This window comes from Brachyistius frenatus, unplaced genomic scaffold, assembly GCF_029030835.1.
Source record: "Brachyistius frenatus isolate BFR_SWC_R1_liver_20210118 unplaced genomic scaffold, ASM2903083v1 Contig_61, whole genome shotgun sequence".
Lineage (NCBI taxonomy): Eukaryota > Metazoa > Chordata > Actinopteri > Embiotocidae > Brachyistius > Brachyistius frenatus.
Genome location: NW_027210660.1, coordinates 1,844,874 through 1,863,314, shown reverse-complemented (window position 1 = coordinate 1,863,314; position 18,441 = coordinate 1,844,874). Strand labels below are relative to the sequence as shown.

Sequence of the window (18,441 nt, the reverse complement as noted above, 5' to 3'; positions counted from 1 at the left end):
TCCTGAACGTGGTCTAGACCAGAGAGATGGTGGTCGACTTCAGGAGGAAGACGACGGCTCCACAACCGCTGAGTATTCTGGGAGAGGATGTGGACATGGTGGAGGAGTACAAGTACCTGGGTGTCTCCATCGACAACAGACTGAACTGGAAGACCAACATCAACGCTGTCTACAAGAAGGGGATGAGTCGACTCTTTTTCTTGAGGAAACTTCGATCCTTCAATGTGTGCAGCGAGATGTTGGAGATGTTCTACCAGTCTGTTGTGGCCAGTGAACTGTACTTCGCTGTGGTCTGCTGGGGGAGCAGCATTGGAGCCGGAGACACCAACAGACTTAACAAACTGGTTAAGAAGGCCGGCTCCATCATCGGCTGCAAACTGGACAGCCTGGAAAAGGTGGTGGAGAGGAGGACGCTGAACAAACTATTATCCATATTGGATAATCCTGACCACCCTCTCCACCACCTGCTGCAGGGACAGCGGAGCACTTTCTCCAAAAGGCTCGTCCAGCTCCGCTGTCACAAGGACAGATACAGGAGATCATTCCTGCTCACCGCTATCAGACTACAATAAATCACCTCTGGTTAAATCCATCACACAACAATAACACCGTTGGTTGTCTGTTTTCTTGTTTGTTTAAATCCTTGCACTATTGTTTAGTTAGTTTTCATTTAATTTAATTATTCTATTTTATTTTATTCTATTTTATTGTATATACTGTGCATTTTTATATTTATTATTTTGTACTGTTGTTTTATTGCTTTCCTGTAACTATAATGCTTGCTGTAGCGAAAAAACTTCCCCTTGTGGGATTAATAAAGTAAATATCTATCTATCCATCTATCTATCTATCTATCTATCTATCTATCTATCTATCTATCTATCTATCTATCTATCTATCTATCTATCTATCTATCTATCTATCTATCTATCTATCTATCTATCTATCTATCTATCTATCTATCTATCTATCTATCTATCTATCTATCTATCTATCTATCCATCTATCTATCTATCTATCTATCTATCTATCTATCTATCTATCTATCTATCTATCTATCTATCTATCTATCTATCTATCTATCTATCTATCTATCTATCTATCTATCTATTTATCTATCTATCTAACCTCCAGGGAACCTTTAGATAATGTTTCCTGAAAGTTATAGTGTTTGCTGGGATATTATTTTTACATTCGGGTATTAAGTAAAATGGGCCTAAAATAGCAAAAAACAAACAAACAAAAAACAACAACATTATCGCCCCTTTTAAGAATACACTACTATTGTACAGTTGCTATTATTGTTATAGTACATTGACATGTTTACAGCATTTATAGCTTGTTGAGGTGGCTTACTTTTATTATCTTAATCTAAACCAATGACAATATTGCTGTTTATACAATTTACAAGTAGTATAGCAGTAAAGGAAAAAAAGGGCAGTATTTTCCTGTGTGCAGAGCAGAAATTAATCACTAAAAATGGAAATATTACTTTTACTGTTAATATTACTTTCAAACACTGTGTCAAAATGAATGCACTGAATGAATAGCGATATCTGGCACTCAGTAAATTAAAGAAGCGCTCCCTTTTCCTGTTATAATGACCGTATAATGACTGTATATATGACAAAACGTCGCCCTCTACTGGGGACCAGCTGCTCTGCAGGAAATACTAAACTCAGTGTTTCGACTGACACGTCCTCCTCCAAGATGAAGAGATTAAGTTTCCTCGGTATTGCAACGTCACGCATCAAATGGGAGAATGGGTGAAAAAGTGGATGATACGTTTCACTCTTATGAGGATAAACCGGATTATTCATGTGGTTAATCCATCTTTTTTTTTTTTTTTCATCCCTTTTCTATTTGACCATATTTCCTACTTCCCCGTACGAAACGCAGAGAAGCTGCGCAGACCTCGTCGCTCCGCCCTCTTATTACTGCAGTTCCCCTGAAATACCACGGAGTGTAGTACATCTTTGCACGGGACAGTCTGCGAAATAAACCATCTGGAAACTGCCATCACCAACGCCGAGCTCACATGTGGATTTTGCGCAGGATTAAGGAATAATATTCACTATGGATTAATAACCAGATCCTGAGTGCAGGACGGCTCGTCTGGACGCTGCTTCCACATTAGCGCTATAATGTATCGGACGTTTTTACTACCAAATGCCCGTTGCTGGGATGCCGACAGTAAGAGGTCATACCAGGATCTCTTCGAGAAGCTCGATACCAATAAAGATGGGAAGGTGGATGTCGCTGAATTACGCGCGGGCCTCAAGGCGATGGGGATATTCCGACAGGGTGCTGCACAGGTAAAATCTCAGGGAAAGGGAGACCTAATATGAGTTATGAGTGTCAAGTCCCGGCCTGCTCGTTTTTGCATGCAATTCCGCAGTAGTATGACTGTGTCCCTGTGTGTCTGTGTGCGTCACTCACACCGTGGTACGCAAATGAACCCGTGGATTGTGTCTCCTCTGCAGAAAATTGTGTCATCTGGTGACCAAAACAAAGATGGGAGCCTGGATTTCAACGAGTTCACCAAATATCTGAAGGAGCACGAGAAGAAGCTGAGGCTGACATTCAAGAGTCTGGACAGAAACAACGATGGTAGGAGTCAGTGAAGTTGTAGGAGCAACATCCACTGACACCTGTCAGTGTTTGTTTACAAAATCGCATATCCACTGTTTACACTGCAGCATATTTCAATTTAGTTTCTATGTGTCAGGGCGCATTGACGCCTCCGAGATCCAGCAGTGCCTTGCAGAGCTGGGCACGGATGTCAGCAGAGAGGACGCCCTGAAAATCTTACACAGGTTTGACCTCCATGTCTACGCATTGTAACATATATTCGTTTACAGTGTGGCCAAACATGTTGCTTGCTTTACTCAGTGTGGTGCAACATAATAAGCCGTGAGGTAAAGAGCTGTCTGTGTGTGTTTCTTTAGTATGGACATTGATGGGACCATGATGGTGGACTGGAACGAGTGGAGAGAACACTTTCTGTTATACCCTGGCCACAACCTGGAAGAGATCATACGCTACTGGAAACACTCCACGGTACAGAAAAGCACTGTGACATAGATTCTGCACACACACATAGAGGCAACTGCTGTGGAATAAATCACGTGCCCTCTTTTTCTTGAATATTATGGATTTTCTCTGCAGTTCGCATTTTGCCGGCAGCTTTGAAAGTCTAAACCAGCCAAGAAAATCAGGTCACGATGTGGTCTGTTTCCCTCAGCTTGCTCCTCCACCGTCCTCTCAGTGCATACAAAGATGTCATTTATACAAGATTTGTGCTCCAACAAGAGCAAAACAGTGTCTCTCTTTACAAACCTCCTATCTGAATGTTCAGGAAGCTTTTCTACAAACCCAGACGGAGCTGTGTTCACATACCAATAAGTGTGACATACTTCGTAAACCCCTATGCGTCCCTGAAGTGTTGCATATAAAATGTCACTGCACCGTGTTTTTTTCACCCACACCTTTGTGCTTTTGGGGAAACATTGGTGGTGTTTATCTGAAGCAGCTAAAGCATGCAAGACGAGGGTTCGGGCAGCTCAGTGATTATGATTTCTTAAGTAAGAAGATAAGGAGCTCAAATCACTTCCTGTTGAAATAGTTTGGCAACAGCTTTTGTTTTAGTTATAGTGTGGCCTTTTTCACAGCTTTTTAACAATTATGCAGGACATTTTCTTGATGTATTTGCTCTCTGGATGAAACCTTATGTCCAAGGTTTTGTAAATGTTGCCCTCTCGCCACTGTGCATCTGGTAATTTGTCAATATTGAGTGAATAGTTGCTGCGCAAGTGTGGACATTTCCCTCAAAAGGAGAAGTTCTTGTTGTTACGCTTTTTTTTCTGACATTTACACCTACACAAACAGAAAGTAACATGTACCTTCCTCGGAGATGTACATTCTTAAAGGCACAATTAATGCTGGCATAAAGTATTTTGCATAAACAGATGTACCGCTGAGAATATGTGTTTGTACTTCCAGCGCGAGGACTCATGCTGACAGACATAAAAAAATATATTTTTTTTAAATGTGGCAATTGATTTGAGTAAATATGCCTATTTAATCACCAGGTGCTGGACATAGGTGACAGTCTCGCCATCCCAGATGAATTTACAGAAGAAGAGAAGAGCTCGGGTGGCTGGTGGAAGCAGCTTTTTGCAGGTGCGGTGGCGGGATCCGTGTCTCGCACCGGCACGGCTCCGCTGGACAGAATGAAAGTCTTCATGCAGGTGAGTGACATGAAAGAAATGGATAGATAGGGAAATAGATGTGTGTGACACTGTCCTGCTAAATGTGTATGTATATTTGTACTGCAGGTTCATTCTTCTAAGACCAACCAGATAAGTCTGGTCGGAGGCTTCAAGCAGCTGGTTGTGGAGGGAGGTCTGACTTCACTGTGGAGGGGAAATGGAATCAATGTTTTGAAGATCGCACCTGAGACGGCAATCAAATTCACGGCATATGAACAAGTAAGGAGTGCACCTCTGAAATGTCCATTTTAGTACATGTAATTGTAGCTAATGCATGTTTCTAAAAATATTATGGCTACACACTTTTTTTCTTGTCTTTCTATTACAGTATAAGAAATTACTAACATCAGAGGGCAAAAAGATTGAGACACACAAGAGGTTCATGGCTGGCTCTCTGGCTGGGGCCACAGCTCAGACAGCTATCTATCCAATGGAGGTAAGATGACTGTATTATTATAGGTATTAATAGGATTAAAACATTACTGCACTGAGGCAAATCAAGTCATGCAGAAATATTACTAATAAAATTAGATCAAGTCCCCAACAATATAGATAGAACAACAGCATTAATATTAAAACAGGTAATATAGGTTGGAGACAAAAAGTATGCCCACGAAAAATGCTTTTTAAAAAGGATACGTTTTGAAAAAAGGTTTGAAAAATGTAACTGATCTTATGATCCTCAGATTTCTCAGTCACCTTTAAGATCTGAGGCTCCACTCAGGCTCGTACAGGAGCATGAACCATGAACAGCTTTATATATGATCAGCAAAATCTTAAACTCAACCCTAAAACTTACTGCTAACCAGTGAGGAGAGGTTAAAACAGGGCCAGTGGATCACTGCTTCGTCATCCTGCCTCACAGGATGCAATAAAATATTTCCACCATGAACATCATAAAATACTACACAAACCAGAAGAATCTGTCCTTCATCTTTGCCTCTTGTGCTCTGCTTTTCTTTAAGGTCGTAAAAACTCGACTGACCCTGAGGAAAACTGGCCAGTACGGAGGAATGTTCGATTGTGCTAAGGTGATCCTGAGGAAGGAGGGTGTCAAAGCTTTCTACAAGGGCTACATCCCAAACTTACTGGGCATCATTCCCTACGCTGGAATAGACCTCGCTGTTTATGAGGTACAGAGATCCCCCCTCGGTGATATTTTACAACAGAGTGCACTTTGTTTAATGAACTCATTCAATATGCACAATAAATCTTGTATCGCAGGGCTACGTGAATCTTATTCAGAGAAATGCATTTTTGTGTTACGCTCATGTTGTGTCATCTGTCTCCTTGCTGTGTCTCAGAGTCTAAAGAACACCTGGTTGTCGTACCACGCCAAAGACTCGGCTAACCCTGGAGTTCTGGTGTTGCTGGGCTGCGGGACCATCTCTAGTACCTGTGGCCAGCTGGCCAGCTATCCACTTGCACTTGTTCGCACACGGATGCAGGCACAAGGTAAACTCAGTGTGACGTATGATAATAGTAATGACCAAACTTCAGTGGCACTCGGTGGCTATAAAATGATTGTTCTTCAAAGGAGCTCCATATGTGATGGGAATGTATACTTAAAGCCACATAACGCAGAGCAGCTGCAACACAGTAGTTCCCTCTTTCAATTCATTCACACCCTGAGATGAAGCTGAAGGCGCTGCTGGTATAAAGTATGGATTGCAAATTGCCCACACAAACTGACAAAGTATTAACTGCTATTGTAAATTTGTTTTTTGTTTTTCACCTGCCAATGCGACAAGTTTCTCCGCTGTCTCGTATGTAAAGCACAGGGATAAAAAGCCTGTTTTCAGATCCGAAATTGCCTCCCTAATTTCATATTTTTCCGCAGCGTCCTTTGATGCTTCAGACCAACCTTCCATGAGTTCTCTGATGAAGAAGATTGTAGCCAAAGATGGTTTTTTTGGACTCTACCGGGGCATCCTGCCAAACTTCATGAAAGTCATTCCTGCTGTCAGCATTAGTTACGTGGTTTACGAGTACATGAAGACGGGTTTAGGAATCTCCAAATGACACTGTGAGCGCATGAAAAGGAACATATACTGTACTTGTCCGATTTGAAAAGGCCTGAAATAACTCCCGAAAGACATAACATACAGCGCATGACTTCCAGAGAAGCTCATCAGATGGAAAACTGTACGTTGTAAGAGTTGTCTTTCAGTAGCTAAAGCATTGATCATTTGTGGTGCGCACGCTTTAATTTACTACTGTTACAAATAACATTTACATTTACACACTGTCCAAAACACTGCTTGACACAAAGACAGTTCTGCACATAATACATACAAAAGTTGTAAATATAATGGGTTGTTCAATTTATGCCACTGTTATTTCTTTAAACTTTGATGAAACAAAAATGGGATGCAAAGTCGTGCTCTTTGGTAACAGAGGTAAATATTTTCTCCAGTGAAAGCATGAACATATCCCATACCATATTTATGGTCTCTGAATGAGAAAAATGCTGACATGTCCAAACACTGAAGATACAATTTGACACGTAACCATTTACTCATGAGTGACATCAGCTCTAAACAAACACTGCTCCAATCAGCAGCTGTCAGCTAAAAATACAGCAACTGGCCCTTAAAAAAAAAAAAATCAATACTTGTGATCACTGGAATAGTGTATGTATGAATACACACATCTTGTGCAATGTGAAAACCACTAATACCACACTCTGTCTTTAATAAGCATTTAAATGTGCCTTAAAGCCTCTTGGTGTAAACCTCATACCATCAGGATATGTGTTTTTTTTTAGCTATATATATATATATATATATATAGTTTTAAAAACAGTAATAACTGGACTTTGGACTGAAATACTTGCAAGGAGCATATTTTTCGCCATGAGTCACTTGTCATTTCAACACATCCAGACCAGCCACCTACACCCATGACAGGATCCTGTTAGTTAACATTTTGTTACCTCACACAGCCACATGGTGGGACGTTTTCATGTAGCATTCAAGATGACAATCTGCCTTTTGTGTTTACTTTAAGTTACATTAAGTTCAAAGAGCATGAAATTGGTCTTGATTCATTAGTTGTGGAAGCTCCTATCGATGGTCTTTTGGGGAAGGCTTGATAATTCCTGTTCCGAGTGACATGGGCATTACTGGTTTGAAGATGGGATGTGTTAAAAGATTCACCTTGTGGTCAATAAAGACAGAGCATGTGGACACATTTCCATGCAGAACTGAAATTTGATGTGTTGGTGTCAGTAAGGGTTTTAAACTCAAACTTATGAGCCGGGTAGCATCGGGTAGAGATACTGTTGTGAGGAAGCTGAAACAGAAATAGAAGAAGTAAGAGTGAGGAAATTATTCCATCACTTTTGTGTTCATGATTGAAATTTCTAAAATTTGAATACAATTTTTGAATCAACCTAATAAATCAGTTTCGTTCAGTAGTTTATTACTAGAGTAGGCAAAGATCCGCTGTACCATGAATGTTATTGTGACGACAGGAAGCAATCATAATAATGTTAATATTTATATCCATATTACCATTCATAGTTTACCAAGTTTAGATACTGGGGCTGCAAATAACAAGTATTTTCATAATCAACCTGTCAATAATGTTTTTCAATTAATCAACCAGTTGTTTGGTCTTAAAAATGTAAGAAAATGGTAAAAAAAAAAAAAAAAAAGAAAAGAAAAGAAAGTCGTGAGCAGGGTTTCCCTGCAGCTTAAAACATCTTGTTTTGTTCCACAGCCAAAAGATTTGTAGTTTATTAAAGGGAAGTCAATATTCACATTGAGAAATGATATTTTTTTGGTGTGTCCTCTAAATCCTCTAAACGATCAAGCGATTATCAGAATAGTTTGTGATTCAATTTCCGTGATCAACTTATCAATTAATTGACAAATTGTAGCAGGTCTATAAGAGATCATCAAAAATGTATGTCATCTCCTTCAACAACATTTATGACGTGCTAAAGTCATAAAGTAATATCTATAAAAAAAATAATATAATATATAATTCTTTTGAGAATGTCTTGAAAAATGCTCCATTTTTGTGTCCAAACCGTTTAACACGACTGTTTCCTCACAGACGACCTCGTAGTCCTTCACCCTCCCCGTAGTGAAACGTGCCTTGCTTTAGTTTTGTCCTCACCGCGCGCCGTAGTCGGACCCCCCGCTGGGCTGCGGTTGTCATAAAGAGGTGGGCGCTCCGCTAAAGCGACTACAGCAGAACAACCTCCATCGGCGTCGGTGAGTGTGTCTCTCCTCTGTTCAGTCTGCGTCCTTAATAACGATAGTTTGCGTTAGTCGACACGGGCCGTCTTTAATACGACTAACGTGTCGCGCAGCTAGCGGCCAGCCGGCAGTAACTGTAAACACCGACCCGAGGCGGGCACCGCGGAGCAGCCTGCTGGAGGGGGGGGGGGGAACTACCCTCTCTTACAACTAGGAAACCACAAGTGCTTACTTTTCACCAATGGCTCAGTTGTATTCGTTATTTAGTTTGGGAAGTTAAAAACGTGTTGACGTCGCAGTCGCCAAGCTGGTTAGCGTTAAGTGGCGGGTCTGTCCCCCGCCGCGTCCGACAGGCTGCCTTGTTTACGTTCCTCTGATCTGTCCTGGCCCACCAGGTACCTGTCCGGTCCAGCGGTAAGCCTTTTAGCCTTTCAGCCTTTCAGCCCGTCTGGAAAGCCGTTTAAGCCTTTACTCTGAACCCGGGACTGCTGCTCATCGTGTTACGATATTGAGTGTCACATTTTAAATGTGCCGTTTCGTGTTACGGTCGCTGCTTGACGCCACTTCAGGTCAGCCTCCCGTTTGTGGCCGTCACGTGTCGTCATCACACCGTCGCGATCAGGGCTGCGATCGGTGCTTCCACTAAAATATTTGAGTCATGAGATATTTGATAACTAATCGTCAGTGTCGTGGATGTAATGACTTAAGTGGGTAAAAGCAAATAATAAGATAGAGCAGTCTGGCTTCACTTTGCTGTCATGCTGCCTTTTAGATTCAGACATGGATGTGTCGCTCAGCCCGACTCTGTTGTCGGTGGTATCTCAAGGTTTTTTTTTGGTTGTTTTTTTTTTTACATTGGAGTAACTGGTTTTAAGTCGTCCTTTCTTTTCCGCAGCTCTCTGAAAAGTGAGGCATCATGGGCAACACAAGCGACAGGGCGTCTGGAGATCGCCATGGAGGTAAAACCCATCGCTCGGACAGCAGCGGGAGTCACAAAGACCAAGAGCACGGCAGCAAGATGGTGGACAGCACGGACGACCCCAACATCTTCAACACCCACGGACCCGAGTCCAAGGTACTCGCGGGGAAATGCAGATTATTGTACGGAATCGGGTTCTTTCTGCAAGAGCTCTAGATCTCTCCTAAAAATGGCTCACGGTTATTTTTTTTTTTTTTTTTTTGCTTTTAGACATCAGGAGAGAAAGAGTTCACGCCAGATCTGGATGACCTGGTTAAAACGGGTCCTCAGGCTCGACCCACTGTGATCCGCTGGGCCGGAGGGGGCAAGGAGGTCTACATAGCGGGTTCCTTTAATAACTGGAACACAAAGATACCACTAAATAAGAGGTAAACGGGATCAGTTTGGAGCACATGTCGGTAAATTCTCACGCACGTTCACGCTGGTTTGAGTGTCTGTTGATGGAAATCCTGACATTGCACTAATGCTCTGTGTCTTCCTCTTTCCAAAGCCATAATGACTTTGTCGCGATTCTGGACCTGCCTGAAGGAGAGCACCAGTACAAGTTCTTTGTAGATGGGCAGTGGGTTCATGACGCCTCAGAGGTACGGCAGGGTCGTTCTTATTTTTATCTTATTGACATAGTTTCATGAACAGAAACATCATTTCATGAAAGATTCCCCTTGATACCATTCGGTTATTCTCACAGAATTTAACAGCAGAACCACAAAAGAACTGTACAAGCTTTGCTGTGTGCTATTTTTTTAAGGCCCTTTTAATGACTGCGTGAAAGCAGCTGCACTCGCAGTGTTCAAATCTAAACCTCTCAAATTCAGGGAAACGTGCGCAGTTTTTGTGACCAACACTAATTATAGAATTACTGGATTATTACCTTGCTCTCTTTTTGGAAGCCCGTGGTAACCAGCCAGCTCGGCACCATCAACAACCTGATCCAGGTGAAGAAGTCAGACTTTGAGGTGTTTGACGCCCTGCAGGTCGACTCTCTGGAGTGCTCGGACACGTCAGGTCAGCCTGCTCTGTTAATCTTTTCTTCTTTTTCTTTTTTTTTTTTTTTGTCGTCAAATAAATGCCATTAGAAAGATTTTCATGACACTGCACTCACCCACCAATATATGAAGTCTTAATACAGGTGTCGGACACAAAGTTGAATGCAGAAATACAGATTTACATGTAATTATGAAACCATACGCGATTTAAATCCGGCAGTCCATCCCCTGCAAAGAAGCCGCTCTGTGCGGCGCCCAGCGCTCCCGCCACACTTGGGAATGCCCCCCTGAAAAGGATATTCTGTAAGTGCATCAAGCGCCATCCGCAATTCACGCTGCATCTCCTCCAGCGTCAAAACGGCAAACCCTCGGCTTGAAATTCATTTTGGGGAACAGAACGAAGTCGGAGGGAGTCAAATCCAGGAAGTGGACTCCTGACCGGATGGTCCTTTTCCGGTCGTGGACAGCGACGTTCTGCCCTCGGGGAAACAAAAACGCCACTCAAAACGTGTTGCGTGCTGTTGGGTCAATGCTTCATTGCCGTATATTTTCTGAAGCATTTCAAGGCTTTTTGTTGCCGTCCCCCCCCTCCCCCCCCGAGTATATACGAGGTTTGATGTCCACCCTCTGCTTGTGTCCACGGTGACATCGCAAATACGCACGCACTCGCAAAGACGCGCGTAACTTAGATGCTGATGTTGACCAAGTTATGTAACTTGGAATAATTACTTGCGACGGTTATAGCTTCCTCCTGCTCTGTGCAAATCACGGGGCTGCGCTCCATTTGTGTGCAACAGGAACGCTCTCTTAACTTTTGGATCACACGGTGCGTTTTGGGTAGATGTTGACATTTTTGTGGACGTTTGTTGGGGATCATTTTAATAAAACATTTCGTTCAGTCAGATTTCAAACGCTGAAATGTGTTGAAAGTGTGTGTGTGAAACTTTACTCAGGAGGGTAATTGTGACCGTGTCCTCACAGATCTGTCCAGCTCCCCCCCAGGTCCATACGGACAGGAGCAGTACATCTTCAGACCTGAGGAGCACTTCAAAGCCCCGCCGATACTCCCGCCTCACCTGCTTCAAGTCATTCTCAACAAGGACACCAATATATCCGTCAGTGTCTCCGCTTTTCCTTATTTACGGTTCAGATTCAGTCCTATATTTCCCTCAGACGAAGACGTGCCCGGCGTTTGTTGCCTGCTTACTGTGGTCTCTGTGGTTTTTCTCTTCTTCCTCTTTGTTGGCAGTGCGACCCCGCCCTGCTGCCCGAACCCAACCACGTCATGCTGAATCACCTGTACGCGCTTTCAATAAAGGTAGGCTGCATAGATCTTTCTCGTACAGTCCACATGTGACCGATAGGATATGACATATTAGAGGCAAGTCTCTTCCTGTTCCACACGGCCATAGAGGTCGCAGATGGTTAAAGGTCTCGTACTTTTTCATTATTAGTTTCTGCCATTTCTTCAATGAAATGTAACCTTGAGTTCTTGAAGCAATTCAACTTGTGCTCAGTATGCTGATAATGCAGCAGGACACCTCCAGCCTTGAAGAAATACATTTTCCCATCGTTATTTAAATCCCTTTTTCTTTTCTTTTTTTTTTATACCATTTGTACAAAGTGAAGTATCTCTCTGTATTTGCTGTCTGGCTGTAGGTTTCACTTACAACAGCTTGTCTGTGTGTTGTTTCTTCCGTCTGTGCAGGATGGCGTCATGGTGCTGAGCGCCACTCACAGATACAAGAAGAAATACGTCACCTCTCTGCTTTACAAGCCTATTTAAACCTCAGCCTGGGTGCTCCGCGATGCTTATTAGAGAGCAGCATGTTTGTATTCTGCTGTTTTAATTTGTGTGCGTGCGTAATGTGCGTGTCTGTCGTCACATTTAGCCCAATCTGACACTGAAACATTCACAGGTGAGCTGAAGGCCAGTGGTTGTGATGACGGTTTGGATTCGAAAGAGGTCACACTTCTGTCTACATGGCTCTGAACAAAAATAGCGAAGTGTGTGTGCTACTGTAAGTTGTCAGAGAGAGATGACAACCATCCTGTGGCTTTTTACCTGTGACATCTCCAGAAAGATGAGAGACTGACTAAATAACTGTGTTTGCTGCATCTTGTGATTAGACTCATGTTAGTGTGCAAAAAAGAGATTTATTTGGGGTCCGTGTAATATGTGACCTGATCAGGTAGCGGACCTTTGAGAGGTCTGTTTCATGAGATTTTGAGTTTTTAATGGCGTGGCTCAACAGTTTGATTTCAACAAGTTGCGTGTGGTCGTATTCTCCTTCAGCTGACTTCAGACCCGAGTGCATGCACAATAACAGGACGACTAAATCTGGCCTGAGAGAGCACCGGTCTTTAAATTGCTTGAAGTTGGAGTGCAATAATTTGCCGTTAAAGAAAATACTGAATTTGAACTCCCGTCAGCGCTGGAAACGTGACGTCCCCCGTGAAGCTGCAGTAAACTACAGAAAGTTGAGTTTCTCAGCAGTCATTCAGTTGAATCTGAAGCTCCTTATTTCAGGTTGGTTGAGGGTCACTATAGACAGAGTGCTCGTCTGTTTCCCCACTTTCGAGATGGGGATTGGTGGTCAGAGCTCAGTGTTTAGTTCTGCTGTTGCGTTTATCTTGATGGCGGTTTGCGAACAGGAGCGTTAACGTCAGCTTTTAACTATGCAGCAGACAGCTCGAGTACTGTAGCTCCTCTGGGCTACAGGATCTACTTTTTTTTTTTTTTTTTTAGATATGATGGAACTTACTGTGCTTTATGTGTGTCTGTTTTTGGTTCTATTTATAAAAGAGGAATGTACTGTATTTGTTACATGTCTAGTCATGCACAGAGGCCTGTACACCCAAACAGTTTGAACTTGCTGCTTTTGTGTTGAATGTCTGCAGCTTATGAGGATACAGATTGCACGGTCTGTTACACATTCAGAGGCCGACTCGCCGCGCACACCTCAACAAGTGATCGGAGGCACATTATCAGATCAACTGACAGGGCTATGAGGATGAACAGTTGCCATGACTTTAAATGTTTGTACAAAGTTTGCTCACGTGTGTGTGTGTGTTCCTAAAAAGGATTTAAGATGGTCAGTATTTTTTGGTGTGCTGGCTTTAAAAATTACTTGCAAGTTGTGCTATTTAATGGTCTGAACTTGCCGTATTTACCCACAGTTTATACACTACAGACTTATAAAAGGGGCTTTCATAAATCCTGCTGGTGTTCAACTAGACGCTCTGAAAGTATTTTGTGAATGTCGAGCCGTGACGGGTTTTTTTTGTCCAAAGAGATTTACAGATTTACAGAGAAGATTAGGATGGACAAGCGCCGTGGACATGGAGTTTTAAGTCTAAAACCAAAACTTGAATTTTACAGCTGTCTTGTGAATATTTAAAAATGCTTTGCAGAAGATACACTGTGTAACGTTTTACTTCTTTGCAAATAAAGAGAGGACGTTGTGGTCCTACTTCCTGTCTGTTTTGTTTTCTGTTAGTGTAAGATTGATCCGCAACAAGGGAAATTCGCTCGTAACAGCAGCACCAAACTGGAAGAAATAATAAAGTGACCCAACAACAAAAAAAATGTAATGATGGTGTTCTGGGTCAAAGACTCTCTTGTGTTCATGCTCTGAGTTTCAACTCGCTTAGTCCAGGACACAAAATCACCAAAATGTATTCAGCTTAATGCTCGTTATGTTTTGATAGAGATGTTGTAACCTGAGTAACGTGCTTCATTTCAACTTATTTACAGTTGGATGACAAAACCTGTTATTCAACATTTCAATGCAGTGAATTCTTGGTTGAAAACACATACTTAAAGTTCTTAATACATATTTTTTGTTTTTACTTCTGTCACTGGTCTAGTTTAAAAAAATGTTTTAAATGGCATCTCCACACCAAACGGAAATGTTTAGCCGTTTGCGCTTTACTCCGGTGCTTCGACTGCTCGTCCTGCTGCAGTGATGCAGTCGTGCACTCCCAGGCTGTGTTAGTACACGGCGATGTCTCTCCCGTGTGTGTTCAGAGGTGCCAAAGCTTGCGTTTTTAAATTACTCGGATGAACTGCGGTACAAACTTTTGCTAACAAGCAACAACGCAAGCAGTTGACGGGGCTGCAAACATAAAAACCGACAAATTAGAACCAAGACAGCGGATTAAACAGAAGTAACTCACAAAACCTTTTTAAGTGCTTTATTCATTCTTTCTCAAAATCCTTCACTGTTAATACGTTTACCAACACAACACACCGTTAACTGTCATCAGAGACAGGATCCATACGAGTCCTGTATCGGCTTTCTAGTTCGTTATGCACAAACTCAGGAAAAAAGCTGCAGCAATCAGATAGCACTATATACATATGCAACTCATACGTAGTTTCAAACTGCTGTTTGATTCCCTTTTCAATAACAAATAGCAAAAAGACTTTGTTTACGCTCTAACAAGGTGCTCTGAGGATCCAACGTTTCACAATCTTTCCAGTCATTGGCTTTTTTTTAATTTTTTTTTTATTACAATACTTCCAAACTGTTCCCTTTAATTTTTCTCCCCTTAATTGAAATACTTGGCAACTTCAGTCATTTTGTGAAGACTCGAGCGCAAACAAAACCTAATTTGGTAGAACTCAGGTAGACGCTTGTTCAAGGCCATTTCTACCACCGAGGGCCGACTAAAGAAGCTCTCGGGCTAAATCGGAAGGCAAGCGAAGCAACATTAATCAGAGCTTTGTGATAGGAGGATGATATTGTGATCAGTGTCTTAAATATCATAAAGGCATAGTTTGTGATGACTTATCAGCCCGTGTGACGAAGTGATTCAAAGTGACACAATCCTCTAACACACACTGCATATAAATCATATATTGCAGGAAGTGAATGCTGCAAAAATGCTCACAATACCGTGATGTTTAACATCAAAATAAAAGATATCAAGCTATTGCACAGCTACCCAGATAATCAACTTTGCCAAAAGCAAATGTTGGATGTTTTCACACACGCCCACACAAAAGTAAAGTTCATACAGAAAAGCAGGTTATTTACAGCACAAAATGGCAAATGTACAGCGAGAAAACCCACAAAACTAAATGTGAAGCTGAACTGTGAAATACGGAACAATGACCCCACCAGCAGCCTGCCAAAGTTTGTGTCATCTTTAAGAACTGAGTAATCTATATTGCCATTGCCATGGGAATGCTAAGACGGCCTGAACCAAGAGAAATAACAAAAAGACATATAGCATATGGCCTTGTGGGAAAATCCACTTCGTTGAGTTTTGGTCCAAAAAAGAAGCTCATTTCTGTCGTACAAATCTCAATAAACTGCAGCAGCTGTCTAACGGTTACCGTCTCTGTGGTTCTAGAGGCCCTCGGAAAAAAAAAGAAACCTCGGTAACCCGTCGGCCTGATCTGACCCAGGGTTTTGTCATTCGCATGGATACGGCAAGTCAGAGTGGAGTGAAGAGTTCAAACTTCAAACTTTGGCAAGTATTGACAATCGCCTGTTCCATACTTTAGATTTTACAATCTCTGTCATGCATCAAGGAAAAAGTACAATTGTAACACTGGCTGTGTCCTAACATTATAATGAGTGTGAGTAATAATCCAGTGTCAGGCAAAGTAATAATAACCCGGTGGAGCATAATCATTCAAGAAACAACATTATTGCACATGCTCGTATGAGGACTCCTGCAGAGGAGCGAATACGCGTTTAGCCTGGTTCCATCTGAGTACTCAAAACCTCTTTTTACATATTTTAGTGTACGTCCAGTTTGGAAATCACAATCAAACAGACCCAGCTCTTCTGTCTGTGACTTATTCAGTAGTTTTAAGTTTGCAGTTTGGTGCCAGTGGAGCACCTTTGGGACCCAAATACGGAGGCTTGCGACTGAAATGGAACCTTTCTCTGGCATTTGATCTGCTATTTATAACCCTTGGCTATCGCTGACATATCATTCATAAGCTTCCTCCACAAATACACATATTGCTAGTACACAACTACTTAGCAATGATCACCTACCTACTCTACGTTCCTCCATTCTGTATAATGATCCATTATAGGTGACATTTTTTCCCCTTTGCATTGCATTTGCAAGAAGATGATGGTGTGTTAATAAAAATGCCACGAAAAGTAAACTTGCATTTCTGTGGCAGTCAAAGTTGTGGCTGTGTTGTCTTTGAGTGAGCTGTGCTCGATCACACACACACATGTAAACATGTATATGTGTGCGTACGTGTGTGCAGAATCCCTCCCGCAAGCCATTTTGCACGTGCATGAACATCTTTTCCGTCCACAGGCTTTCAGTAAAGGATGCTCTTAGATGAAGGGGTGTGTTACAGAAACTTAAGAGTTTAACTCGCAAGTGAAGTTCACTAAAGTCTAAGGATACTTTTTGTTTTTTTAAATATGTTGAAGCTGTCCAATGTAAAGTCTTTTTACCCTAAACCTTTTAAATAAAAAAATACTAACCTATTGAAAACCCGATCTTAGGTCAGTGTCTAAAGGCATCGTCAACCAGTTCCATCAGTAGGACGCACATTACTGAAACCACCAGAGGCACATTTCAAACACCTTCTTCTGTCACACACACGACAAGGCAAACTGCTGACTGTATCACTCAAAGACAATAATACATGTGACGGTGGTGGGGGTGGTGGTGGGGGTCAGAGGGGGTGGAGAGTGTCACGGGTGAAGGGAGCTTGGTAAGGCTCAATGTGCAGATTATAATGTGCACAATATGCCTGGAGGAGAGAGGGATGGGAGGAGTCTCGTGGCTGGACGGAGGTAAAGGCGGAGGCTGGGTGGGAGAGGGCAGGCTGGTGTGAGGGAGGGTGGGGCTGGGATCTTGGCTGTTACGGCATAGAGGTCAGAGGTGGTAGCGTTTAGGCTGGTACTTTAAAAGTCTAAAGCAGGCATTGGCTGCTGCGCTTCCTCGCTGCCGGACGCTGATTGGCTGCAGCCCCGGCGACTCCAGAGGCACCGCAGGTCTTCAGGAAACTGCGATCAGCAGGCCGCTCTCTGGCAGCACCTCCTTGGTCCTCAGCTGGATACGGGAGAGAGAAAGGGAGGGAAATAAAGATGCAAGTTATTATTTCTAACAATTTATACACAGACATTTTAGGGACCACGCTTCTTTGCTTTTTCATCAGAAAATCTACGCCACTCTCACGGCTGCATGCCAATAAAAGCAGTCCCGAGACGGCTGGTTTACCTTTGTGTAATGACAGGAATCTGGGTCCGAACGTAAAACATCCTTCCAGAACCTCTAAAACTCATAATTTACCATCTTTTTCCTGTTTCATTTGTAAATAACCATTCTCCCTTAGGTGTCTCTGCTGGTTGGCTTTTTGCTGGATTGCACATAATTAATGTTCTCGGCTCGAGTTAATTTCCACTTGCATAGTTTAAATATGTAAACAATAACCTAGTGCAACATAATCACTCAGGAAACAGCATAATTGTTGCACATGTTTGTATGAGGGCAAGGCTAGCCGTTTCCAGTCCTTATGCTAAACCAGGCTAATCCCCCTCCTTGCTCAACCTTCATATTCACTTCATATTAAGTGGTATCAATCTTCTAATGTAATTCCTTGCAACAAAGTAAATGAATGTATTACCTAAAATGTCACACTATTCATACATTTTTTTATTTATTTTAGTTTGCTGTGAAAATGTTAGTTGTAGTCAAATTCCCAAAACACAACTGCTTGGAGATGAAAAGCTGATTATGTGTTATTAGAAAATAAACAATTGTGTTACTCAAATCCTCTGTCACACACACACACACACACACACACACACACACACACACACACACACACACACACACACACACACACACACACACACACACACACACACACACACACACACACACAGAGAGAGAGTTTTTGCTGTGAGCCCTTGTGGTGTGAATGAACCCAGGTGTTGTGTTGATGCCTTCTGCTCTTCTCTATCACTGAAGTGCAGCAGTCTAAATGTTCTTACAGCAAGTGCGTG

General features: G+C 42.3%; 3 protein-coding genes across 10 annotated transcripts in view; 2 read left to right on the top strand and 1 right to left on the bottom strand.

The window, feature by feature from the left end:
- The first annotated feature begins 1,780 nt into the window (after positions 1-1,780).
- LOC138625329 (mitochondrial adenyl nucleotide antiporter SLC25A24-like) lies at positions 1,781-8,034 on the top strand. Its single transcript, XM_069706192.1, has 10 exons — positions 1,781-2,315; positions 2,484-2,610; positions 2,729-2,816; positions 2,949-3,060; positions 4,092-4,250; positions 4,338-4,490; positions 4,600-4,707; positions 5,237-5,404; positions 5,576-5,726; positions 6,112-8,034. Exons 1-10 carry the CDS (start codon positions 2,145-2,147, stop codon positions 6,291-6,293), a joined length of 1,419 nt encoding a protein of 472 aa, XP_069562293.1. The 5' UTR covers positions 1,781-2,144; the 3' UTR covers positions 6,294-8,034.
- A 209-nt stretch (positions 8,035-8,243) lies between these two features.
- On the top strand, positions 8,244-12,387 carry prkab2 (protein kinase, AMP-activated, beta 2 non-catalytic subunit). Its single transcript, XM_069706195.1, has 8 exons — positions 8,244-8,494; positions 9,375-9,554; positions 9,669-9,826; positions 9,949-10,042; positions 10,349-10,463; positions 11,426-11,559; positions 11,694-11,762; positions 12,153-12,387. The coding sequence occupies exons 2-8, from the start codon at positions 9,396-9,398 to the stop codon at positions 12,228-12,230; spliced, it is 807 nt and encodes a 268-aa protein (XP_069562296.1). The 5' UTR covers positions 8,244-8,494; positions 9,375-9,395; the 3' UTR covers positions 12,231-12,387.
- Positions 12,388-14,626: 2,239 nt separating this feature from the next.
- The window catches only part of LOC138625328 (myomegalin-like), a 46,484-nt gene continuing 42,669 nt past the window's right edge, over positions 14,627-18,441 (bottom strand). For 7 of the 8 annotated variants that reach the window (XM_069706191.1, XM_069706184.1, XM_069706185.1 and 4 more), the window contains one exon: positions 14,627-17,485. In XM_069706191.1, coding sequence (XP_069562292.1) covers positions 17,346-17,485 — 140 coding nt within the window. In that variant the 3' untranslated portion in view covers positions 14,627-17,345. The remainder of the gene's footprint in view (positions 17,486-18,441) is intronic. The other variant, XM_069706189.1, reaches the window with a different exon arrangement.